This window comes from Carya illinoinensis, chromosome 6 (genome assembly GCF_018687715.1).
Source record: "Carya illinoinensis cultivar Pawnee chromosome 6, C.illinoinensisPawnee_v1, whole genome shotgun sequence".
Taxonomy (NCBI): Eukaryota; Viridiplantae; Streptophyta; class Magnoliopsida; order Fagales; family Juglandaceae; genus Carya; species Carya illinoinensis.
In genome coordinates this window covers 19,746,182-19,758,128 of record NC_056757.1, presented here as the reverse complement: position 1 = coordinate 19,758,128, position 11,947 = coordinate 19,746,182, and the positions used below count along the sequence as shown (strand labels likewise).

The 11,947-nt window shown below is 36.3% G+C and overlaps 1 protein-coding gene across 6 annotated transcripts; it reads right to left on the bottom strand.

The window, feature by feature from the left end:
* Positions 1-383: 383 nt before the first annotated feature.
* Positions 384-7,206, bottom strand: LOC122313347 (pentatricopeptide repeat-containing protein At3g54980, mitochondrial-like). Of its 6 annotated transcripts, none has more exons than XM_043128261.1 (4): positions 6,090-7,016; positions 5,918-5,958; positions 1,855-4,817; positions 384-704 (listed from the first exon to the last, which is right to left on the bottom strand). In XM_043128261.1, the coding sequence occupies exon 3, from the start codon at positions 4,578-4,580 to the stop codon at positions 1,971-1,973; it is 2,610 nt and encodes an 869-aa protein (XP_042984195.1). In that variant the 5' UTR covers positions 4,581-4,817; positions 5,918-5,958; positions 6,090-7,016; the 3' UTR covers positions 384-704; positions 1,855-1,970. The 6 variants fall into 6 exon arrangements, with proteins under 6 accessions (XP_042984195.1, XP_042984194.1, XP_042984197.1 ...); XM_043128260.1 differs by lacking the exon at positions 5,918-5,958 and adding an exon at positions 819-1,196; XM_043128263.1 differs by lacking the exons at positions 5,918-5,958; positions 6,090-7,016 and adding an exon at positions 7,046-7,206.
* Positions 7,207-11,947: the final 4,741 nt, after the last annotated feature.

Sequence of the window (11,947 nt, the reverse complement as noted above, 5' to 3'; positions counted from 1 at the left end):
TAAATTATACTTTCTAATTTTTTCCTTATTTTTAATTTTTTTAAAAATATTTTTAAAAATAAAAAAAATCAATATATTAATAGTTACTTATTTAATCATCAAGTAAAAATAAAATTAAAAATAAATTAAATATATGAATGATCAAAATAAATGAGCAAATTTTTAGGACATACTATCATTTTTCTAATGGAAAACTTTTAAAGAGAGCTACTTAAGCACGAATGTAATATTTATAAAAATAAGATCGTTTTATAAAAATATTATGAATTTAAAATATAATAATATAAAAAATTGTAAAATAGTTGTAAAATATGTCGCGGCATAATCTTATAATTTTTGCATTATTACCAATCAATGAACATGTGATCATTACACCTCAGAACAATATTAAAATAAAACAATAATATAAATAGAAAAACCTCTCAACAATAATATATTGACATCAGACCAATCAACTATGTAAAAACAGTGTTGGGAAAGAAAAAACAAAGCTTCAGTGCTGGGAAAGAGATGTTCTTGTTGTTTGCATCGAGGTCGATTCACGGACAAAATACCCAAAGAGTATGAGTAAAAAATTAGCAATCCTGGGGAGAGAGATCTTGCTCCTTCTAATAATGATTTAGTCATGTTGTGGGCAGTTTTCTACGCTGCTTTCTGGGTGAGGAAGCACCATGGCCTTACCTTCAAAATCACCGAACTAAGACCTGCATGAAATTTCGGAAGTTCGTATATTGTAAAGATGAATAAACAGGCTTACATAAAAAGGAACTATAAACATTCCGAGATAAGCTATATACTCAAGTGAAAATTTTTCATACCAATCCAGAGTCATTTGAATTTTGAACCAAAACCCAGCTTGCAAGACCAGTAAATAAAAGGGAGGGGAGAATAAATGAAATACAAGTAAGCAGATATCAGTATAAAATGAAATAACAGCTTAAAAACAAAACAAAACAAAACAAAAATTTATTCACATGCTTAATGAGATGTTTAAGCCTCAACCAATTCTCTCTGCAGTGCAGGATATAATGAATACTAAAACCCTCATTTAGGATTCTTTTCTTGTGTATAAATCTACAGCCTTTAATTCGAGGCAGTTTGCTGGCAACAGTTCCTTCTTTTTTGGCTTTTTTGGCATTTATTTGAGATCAAGAACTTTTCTCTCAGCGCTTTGCAATTCAAGTGAGCCTGGGCACCTATTCAATAACACTGGTCATAATCCACTCAAGCATTTCAATATGTAAATCAACATACACAACACCACCCACCCTAGTTTCTACAAACAACTGTCAAATTCAATTTAATTACAATTTCCAAACAGATAAGAACTTACTCCAAAATTATGGCAGTTCCTGGCTCTAGACACGCACAACTACAATTACATGTGATTAAAATCTCCCCACCAATAGCAAACACTGAAAAGGAGAAATCTCTCATCTGCTTCGGATATATATGGCCAAAATTGTGATAAAAGCAACCAAGACAGTTCCATTTGTACTCTTCTCAGATTTTTCCAGTTGAAGAGAAATCATCCTTCATTCATTTATAACACGTAAAAAGCTAAAGCTAAAGATTTAAAGAACCTAACTGCATATTGTATCCCGATCATCAACAAGGAAAAGAGAAAAAATTGAAGAGAACTTCAGAATTTGCATCAAAGGAGTTGATATTAATAACATGCTTGATTAACATATTGAGATTGCTTTGGTGTATGTAATCTAATAATATATTCACACTTAAGACAGACATAATAGAAGTTTCAGTGTATATTCTTCCCATAAAGTAAAAAAAAAAAAAAAAAAAAAAAAAAAAAAAAAAAAAAAAAAGGGAAAAGAAAAGAAAAGAAAATAGTACCTCAAATTTCAGTAAGATCAAAGGAATTAGACTATTTCGAATAATATTCAGTGGAGCCTCTTCAAACTGAATGCAACGTCTCCATACACTATAACCAGTGAACCAATTACTTAAGGTCATGAATCTGCAGAAAGAGTATTTACTCCCCTGGCCTTCCCATTCACAAGAATATTGTAAGTATTCTGATCAGGTACAACACCTTTGTCAAGCATCTCATCATGTAGTCTAAAAGCTTCTTGCAGATTCCCCTCCTTAAAGTGTCCAGCAATCAAAGTATTATAAATAAGAGCACTAGGAGTCATGCACTTCCCATGCATCTCTTCCAAAAGCTTATGTGCATTTTCTACCTGTCCTTTGTTACAAAGACCATTTATCAGAACTGTATAGGTGACAATGTCAGGCATAATACCCTTGGAAAGCATCTCCGAGTAAATTACAGATGCAATGTGCAATTTACCTTCTTTTAACAATCCATCAATCAATGTCGTGTAAGTTTGCAAATCGCAAGGAACATTCTCATTTATCATTTTCTTGTGTAAGTCAAGAGCCGCTTCCATGTTATTTAGATTCCTGAAGCCGCTAATCATGATATTGTACACAACTGTATTAGGAGCCAAACCAACTTCAGAGAGTTCAGAGAAGAGTTCACGTGCACTTTCCATGTCCCGCCTTTTGCAAAATGCATCAATCAGAGTGCTATATCCGATAACATCCAATTCAAGACCCTTATTTTTCATCTCATTCCTCATTTTCAGAGCATGATCAATATTATTGCTTTTACAAAACCCATCAATTAAGCTCGTGTATGTCACAACATTGGGGGAAACTCCACTTTCATGCATCTCTCTGTATACAGCCAATGCAGAATTAATGGCACCCTCCTTGACAAATCCATGTATGATGCTATTGTAAGTCAAACAAATGGGAACAAAACCCCCATCAACAAAGTTCTTCAACCTATCCCTTGCCTCAGATGTGCGGCCAACTTTGCATAAGCCATTGATAATAGTGTTCAATGTGAAGTCTGTGGGAGCTATATTTGCACCTACCATTTGGTCAAACAAATCAAAGGCACGTTCAGTATCTCCTTTTCTAAAATACCCATTCATCAAAACAGAATATGTGATCACATTAGGTTTTAAGCCCTTTTCCACCATCTCTAGAAATACACTGTTTGCAACATCCATATTCCCTTCTCTGCAATGGCCAAGTATCATGTTGTTGTGTGAAACTACATTGGGCACCACAGTATTTCTGATCATCTTTTCCCATACGCTTTGAGCCTCATTAACCTTACCTTCTTCACAGAACCATGACAAAAGATTATTATATGTGATCACATTGGCAATACCGCATTTGATTGCCTCATCAAACAACTGGGACGCATTTTCAAGAGAGCGAGATTTTAAGAATCCACGGATCAAGGAATTCACGTTAAAGACACTCGGCTGGATACCCTTGTCTTTCATTTGGGTGTAAAGCTCGTTGGCCTTTTCCATGTTCCCATTGTTACAGCACCATTCAATCAAGATTGAGTACGTTACCTTGTTTGGTGAGAGCCCAAACTCACCAATCTTATTGAACAAATCCAAAGCACTATTCAGATCACCTTGCACGCAATACCCTTTCATCAAACTTGTTGCCACAACCAAATTCATTGGCTTCCCACAACTCAACATCTCATCCTTAAGCCTCAATGCCTCCACAATATTTCCCTGCTTCACACAAGCCCCAATAACAGAAGTATATGTACCCTCGGAGGGAACAAATCCCATTTCTCTCATTTCCTTCAACAACCCAGAAGCCAAACTCCAATCAGGTCTCACACAAGCTGCCTGAATAGCAATACTGTATGCTGCTGCATCAAGTTCTACACCTGTAGCCTTTGCATCTATAAAATACTCCGCCGCCTTCTCAGCCTCCCCTTCCTTCAAACCCGCACGCATCATCACATGCACCGTATAGCAATCACCGCTAATTCCTTTCAATACCATCTTATTATGCACCTCTCGCACTTCATTGAACAAGTTTCTTCTTACCAATGCCGTCAAAAGAATATTCATATAGGGTACCCAAGGAGTTATATCACTCTCTATCATTCTATCAAAACAAAGCATGGCATCTTTTATTCTATTGGCTCTAACATAACTATTCAACAAATAATTAAACAACCTTGGATTTAACCCAAACGCGAACCTTTTAGAGCATTCTGCTAAGTGATCAACTAAAACACCTGGGGCAGGACAAGAATCGCCCGAGACCCACTGATTAAGCAAATTTTGAGCGGCTTTATGGGTCGGCGGAAAACCCCCCAAAATGTGCAGCAAAACAAAGAAGGAATCCACGCTTTTAACAAAGCCTCGCTTTTTCTCGACCCCTTTGAAGTACTTCAAAGCCGATCTTGGTTCGCTCTTGTGACTCAAAAGGATGTTTATCACGTGGGCTTGAGTCAAAACCGAGTTTTGAGAAATTTCTGCAGCGACGTCTGCATGTTTGGGTTCTAGGAAAAATGCGCTGATGGAAACTTCTGATTTTGTGGTGGGTTTTGTGGGAAAGTTAGATTCTGAATCGATTTCCTGGGGACAGTAGGCGTTCGGATTAGGATTATCTGAAGATGGAGGCTCTGAGATGGGTGCTATATTGGGAAATTGTGGTTGCGAGCAGAGCGATTTAGGGTTTAAAAAGGAGCGGGTAAGGCATGGAGAATAAGTAATTGAAGATCTCATCGTTTGAGTGGGATCACACAGAGAGAAGGTTACGAGCCAAAACCCTGAGATGTTGAACTCAAAAGCACACTTCAGATGTCTTCACTGCCATAGGATAAACCCTATTGAGCTACAAACGGACTGAGGTTCTCCTCTTGTCGACATATGAAAATAGGGAATAGGCTTTGAGCAGTGCTACATCCATTAACTATCACCATGCTCTGTGCGCCACAATCAGGTGACACTTTGCAAACTTATCTGGGAATTAAAAAAAGTGTAGTTTCAGATAAATATAGATAACATTCTATCAAATAAGATTACTCACAAAATCTCCAACTTGGATTGCATCAGATTGAACCATCTTTGGCTATAATTTGACCAAACAGCCTCAAGCCTTTGCCAAACAAAGGATCATCACCAATATAAACATTTAAATGCTTTCTAAGAACATGAAAAATGGAAGAGTAAAAGCTTCCAGACTCGGTAATTACCATCTTAACTTGAGAAATTATGGCAAAAACAAAAGCAAAAGAGGATTAAAAAGAAAAAAGAAAAAAAGATAATGACTTCAACAGAGAATCTTTGAATATCATTGATAATGACTTCACCTATTTTCTCCAGATAAAAACTGTATTGAAGCATGCAAAAAGGCAGGGGGACAAAAAAGAGGATTGCATGGAGGGAACCAATAATAAGAATAAGATAATACGAAAATGTTAGTTGTCTTGTATAGTTACACTCAGAGTAAACTATAAAGAGTAAACCAGCCTTGTTTTCCAAGTATTTATGTTGATTATAACAGATTGTAAAACAATAATATATTCAGAAAAAATTCAAAACCCCTGTTCGATGGATCAAATGAGCACAGCCAAGCCAAGCCAAGCCAAACCCCTGGTCCATGTGTGCATGTCAGTGATGTTACTTACAAACAACTTGATGCAATCTCATCTTCATACATACTTACCCACGAAACTTCCCAAATAATACGAAACACTCAAACTCCCATGGCAGGTGACAGAAAAGACTTGTTTGAAACTTCCCAAATAATTATTACCCACTAAACACTCAAATGGAGGTCTGGGTAACAAAAATCAAATTCTGTTTTCTCGTTCTTGGCTACAAAATTTGAAAATAAACAACAAAAAAATGGTTTCAGTACAAAAACAAAACAAAACAAAACAAATCATAGATACAGATCCAAACCAAAAGAAGGAAAAAAAAAAGCGATGAAGAAAAACAGAGATAAGCCGACAGATTTGAGATTGAACAAAAACGAGTACCATACCGACAGATTTGAAAGCAAAAGGAGTTAATACAACGATTCAAGATTAGAGAGAGGGAGAGAGAGAGAATCATACAGGCAGCGAAGGAGTTAGGAACTTAGGGTTTCGGCGACACTCTGTTAGGATTAAGATCAAATATTTCATAATAAACCTCAGTTGCATTAACAACAGATGAAAGAAACCATGGCAGATTAAAACCGAAATCACCAAGTCACTGGAAATAGAGAGACGAAAACGATAATCATACCTATGAATCTAGGGATATGAGGTTCTGCGATGGCACACACAGAGAAAGCAAGAGAGAGAGTGGCGGACCTCCATGGGCAATGGCGTGAAGCTGTTAGGAGTCTTCGAGCTCGGTGATCTATGGAGGTAAGAGGCGTGCTACTGGGAAGCCCTTGAGGCTCACGAAATACACGAAATCGAACGGGGATAAGTGGGGTTAAAACTGTAAAATACAACAGCTCTTTTTTCTCTGCATTTCCAGAGTCACTATCCTCTCCGACGAAGCTTTCTAAATTTTTCTCCGCATTCCCGCTGCCCTCTTCCCCAACGAAAGCAAGAACAAGCACCTCCTTGAAAAAACACTAGTGATTTTTATAGCCATGAAATTAGAAAATTGGAGTTCCGACGAGAGCTTGTTCCGAGTGAATGCAAGGCTGAAGGACAAAATTGGAGTGACAAATGGATGGTGGAGAAGTTAATGCATACAGCACAGGTTGGTGGTGAGCATTACAGATTCTCTAAGCCAAGTAACTGAGTAAGTTCAACAAACTGAAATTAGAAGATACTTGGAAAATTGTGAAACATAAAATTTTTGGAAAAACTCGAAGACAGACTGTTTTGGGATTTTGGAAGGACTCTGAAAGCCTCAAAAGGAATGGCTAATCTCTCATATTCCTAGAGTTTCAAGAGCCCTTAGCGAGGAATTCTCATCTGTCTATTCCGTGAAGATCTCCATACAAACCTTCAACTTTTTTCAATGGATGCCAAAAATAATGAAAATCGTGCGAGTCCTTGACATGATGACAAAACGCCTATAGCCACCATAATATTTTAAAAGCTTTTTCCCACGTTTTAATATTTTTAAAGCTTTTTCCCACGTGATTAAGAGAAAATCCACAAAATGATAAAGAGAAAGGAAAAAGCTTCAACCTATATCTTCATTCATTCACATATTTTGGTAGTAAAGAAGACCCAGACCTAACAAGTTGTGGAGAAGAAATTGAAATATCCGAGAGGTCACGGAACACCTCCTGGGGGTTTCCACCGAGTTGCTTTCTTTTTAGAATGGTTTACGTCGAACACATTTCAGCTCCCTCCTGCATGGTTGGGTATCTCGCTGCGTTCTACCATAAAAAAATAGAGAAACAACGAAATGTGCAGAAGGAAAGAGAATGATGGAGCAAGCAAGCCAAGGATTTATTTAAACAGGGCAATATGGACATTTCAATATTGATGACATGGAGGGTGTGCATTATGTGCCCTCCTCCCACATGCGTTCTAGCATTTTTCTTGGAGGTAAAGGTTGGCACAAGCTATTAGATTGGTTATCAAAAACCAATCAATCTCATTTTATTTTATCTAATTATTATAATTTTTTCAAATTTTTATACATAATATAATAAATAATTCAATTTTTTCAAATCTAAATATAAAATTAGGGGTGAAAACTACTATTCGGTTTTGGTTTTAGACCAAAACCAAAACCGAATTGATATGGATTTCAGGAGAAGATACTGATCGAAACTGATCGATGGAGAGTGGTAAAACCGGCTGGCGTAGTTTCGGCTAGTTGCCGCTGGTTCATCGGCGTGAACATTGGTTCCAATGAGTCATACACATTTCTCAACACTCAACAATATAAATTCCATAATAAACATCAACTATACAAATCCAAACGATAAACACTAACCATCTCATGAGAGAGAGAGAGAGAGAGAGAGAGAGAGAGAGAGAGAGAGAGAGAGAGAGAGAGAGAGATGAGAGACTTGAGAGTCTGAGACAGAGGCTCTGAAAGCCTGAGAGAGAGATGAGAGGGAGAGGGGAGATGTCATCGTTGCATCGGAGAGGAGATGGCATCGCTGCATCAGAGAGGGAGATTGTAGCATTGCATTAGAGAGGGAGGCTGTCGGCTGGGGTGGTGGCTGCTGCTGGGGAGAATCTGTAAGGTCTCAAATGGGGAGGCAGGAATTTCAAAGGAAAAATGAGGAAGAATGACTGTAAGCAATAGATGCTTTGTCAAGGAAGGAAGCCTCAGATGAGATGACATTAATGGTTGCTATTTCCTTTCCTACACTAATCTGGTTGGAGGAGTTGAAGCAAGCCTATGCTTCATATCAGAAGGCACAATAACAGTTTGCAACATTACAGGGAGGTTCTTCTTCTTCTTTTGCATTTTCTGTCAAACATGGTTTGTTATTAGAAAAGGCAGCATTTATATACCTGATAACCCTGAGTTGAAGATGAAAATTTTGAATTTTGTCCATACTAGTCCATTTGTTGGACACTCTGGTTTTTATAAGTCATTGCATAGAGCTTGGCAAGACTTTTATTGGCTTGGCCTTAAATGTGAAGTGAAGTAGTATATAAGAGAGTGTGATTTGTGTCAAAGAAATAAGGTAGAACATGTATACCCTGGTAGTCTTCTATAGCCTTTGCCTGTACCTACACATGTACAGACAGATTTGTCCATGGATTTCATAGAAGGCTTGTCAATTTCTAAAGGGTATCATGTCATAATGGTTGTTGTGGACAGATTATCTAAATACTAGCATTTCATGGCCTTAAAGCATCCATTTATAGCAACTACAATGGCATCATTGTTTTTTGACAATGTTTTCAAGCTGCATGGCATGCTTCACAATATTGTCTTGGATAGAGGTTCAACTTTTACTAGTTCTTTTTGGAAAGAATTGTTTAAACTCCAAGGGGTGACACTCTCATATTCATCTGCTTACCATCCTCAGAGTGATGGTCAAACCGAGGCAGTCAATAAGTGTGTTGAGCACTTTTTGAGGAGTTTTATTGGGGATAAGCCTAGGTCATGGGTTGAATGGTGGTATAATACCACTTATCATTTTTCAACTAAGATGACTCCCTTTGAGGTGGTGTATGGCAGACCTCCAACTAAATTGCAGTCTTATGTTCCTGGCCTAACTGCTAACCAAGCAATTGATGAGATCCTTAAGACTAGAGATTAGATTCTCTCGACCCTTAAGCTTAATTTAGCTGCTACTCAAGAGAAAATGAAGTTTCAAGTTGATAGAAAGAGAACTGAAAGGGAGTTAGCTGTGGGAGACTAGGTATATTTGAGATTGTAGTCTTATAGGCGGTAGTCATTGGTGGCTAGAAGAAATTTTAAACTTTCTCCTCGCTTCTTTGGACCTTTTCAGGTTGTTCAAAGAGTGGGATAGGTTACTTATAAACTGGATTTGCCTCCACACGGCTCTATTCATCCAGTTTTTCACATATCATGCCTTAAGAAGAAATTGGGTCAACATCACTCTCCATTCTCAACTTTGCCTCCAATTGATTTGTAGGGAGAATTGGTGCCTAAGCCTGAGGCTATACTGCAGTGTAGAAGTAGACAAGTTAACAACAAAGCAGTGGTTGATGTTTTGATTCAATGGAAGGGAGCTAGTGCAGATGATCCAACTTGGGAGCCTTATTGGTAGCTGCTTAACAGGTTTCCTCACCTTGTGGGCAAGGTGCTTTGATAGGGGAGAGTATTGAGGAATGGTGAGATCTGGGATTGAGTCAAGTGGAATACGCAGTCGTTTACTTAGATGACGGTTGGTTTAAAGATAATTGCTTTTAGTCTTGTTGTTTAAGTGTAGTGGTTTGTAAATAGAATGGTGTCGTTTTGATACTGTCGTTTAGATCGTGTATTAGCTGAACTCATGTAATTCTATTGTAGTTTTGTTAATGCATTTATTCTATAAAAGGTAGTCATGAGTTGGCCTTAAAGTACCTTCTAATCTTGACACAGGATTAACTATTTCTGGGGGCATGCTAGTTGAGACTACCATAATGAGATTTGAATTCAAATCTCAACAAAATAATAGAGAACTTCTATATAGGTTAATGATGTATGCATGGTAGTGAAGACATTAATACATAATCAAAATCATAAATAAGTATAAAATAACTTGACATGTAACATGACATAAACTAACATGACATGAACTGAGACGTAAACATGAACTTAAAACTTGACATGATATAAACTTGATCTGAATAATATGAACTTGAACTTGAAGCATAATTGAACATGATTGAACATGAACTTGAGCATAGCATGAATATGAACTTGAAATACATGAACTTAGAATCTTGTTCATTAAACTTTATAAATAAACGTAACCATGTGGGTGCTACACGAGTCCCCTTGAGCTGTGTGTCCATACCGATTACCGCATCATAACATAGGTATTTGTACCAACTGTGAGTGTGTTAACATACGCACCAGTTCAAAGGTATCTCTATTGTGGACACACGTATTGTACGTGCCAGTTCACAGGTATCTGCACCTGCATGAATACCTTTAACATGAACGTGAAAAGTGGCACCATCGGCATTAGTGCCTGTTGTGCTTCGGTGAACAGTTAATTAAGCCTCATTCGTAACTTGTTGATCTTACATTCTCAACCTAGGAAATTTCACACTAGTTTAAATACTCTAGTATGAACAAAGGAGTTCCACTAGAATATTATCTCATCCTAGTACTTAGGGTTGTGATAGATATAAATAGACATGATATGACTTGAAAGACTATTTCTGAAATACACAAACTATACTGGATATGAAATATGACATGAAATGAAAGGACAGAAGCCTTGACATAATGTAACATGATATGAATGTGAGACGAAAGACATGACATACTATGAGACAGAAAATATTTCATAACATGACATAACATGTAATTGACAATATTTCATAATATGGTATAACATGTAATAGACAATAATTTGTAACATGACATAACATATAATAGAAAATACTACATAACATGACATATGTGTAATAGATAGCATTACTTAACATGACATATGCTAGTACTTCTTCCATGCCTCGGGTCCTTTGAGGTTTGATTCGGTTAGATTTATCAAGGATTCCTTCTATATGTTGTTGTTAAGTTTGGTAGTGGTGTTTCTTGTTTTTTGTTTCGATTATAGTTTCTTTCTTGTTTTGTTTGGAAGTTTTCTTTCCACGGTTTTCTTCTGGCATAAGTGAGAGTTTTATTAATAAACTCGGGCGAGCGTCACTATTGGACAGGTGATTGCTCACTCTTCTTAAAAAAAAAAAAAAGACATACTTGTAGCAAATAGAAATAAGTGACATAATAATTTATGTAACAAATAAGTATTTCATAATAGAGTATAATATGTTTAACAGACAGATATGTAGTGACATGTCATGGCATGACATATGTGATAACATACATACATAAACTGTAGTTCCCTTACCCATCATACATATAAAGTAATTTGATAGTAATTTAAGAGCTAACTTACATTGATCATTGCATTATTGGGATATAGCACAAAACACGAGAAACTGTAAGTATAGATTCTAAAAGTTAGAAATTTTATTACTAACAATTAGAAATATGAAAAATATTAACTTAGAATAAAATTACTATTTTATCTCTACATATAAAAAAATGATCATTTTACCCCTAACTTAAGGATTTCACATCCTAATTTTAAAAATCAACAAAATTTACATTCATCGTGTAAATTTTATCTTAAACTTAAATATCAACTTAGACATCCAACAAAAATATATTTCTTATAAATATAAGACTTTTTAGTAAAAAGATCTAAACTTTTTAACTAAAAAGAAACTCTTGAATCTCAACATTTTGACCTATTTCAAAGCATTTCCAAGAACTCCAACATGTTTATAATGTATTATTAAGAACTAACATGCTTTGAATCAACACACAAAATTCACACATGAAGCACTCGACTTCAACACTTGGCCAAAAATAAAATTTCTTTCCCAACTAGTTTTGATCAAACACTTGATCCAATGCATTCTATGGTTAGATTCTTCAAACCAAAATATCCTATGGTTTAAAAATATGTTCTAAAGTAG

Coding starts and splice junctions, on each gene's coding strand:
- LOC122313347 (XM_043128263.1), bottom strand. CDS start 4,580: ATGAGATCTTCAATTACTTATTCTCCATGCCTTACCCGCTCCTTTTTA.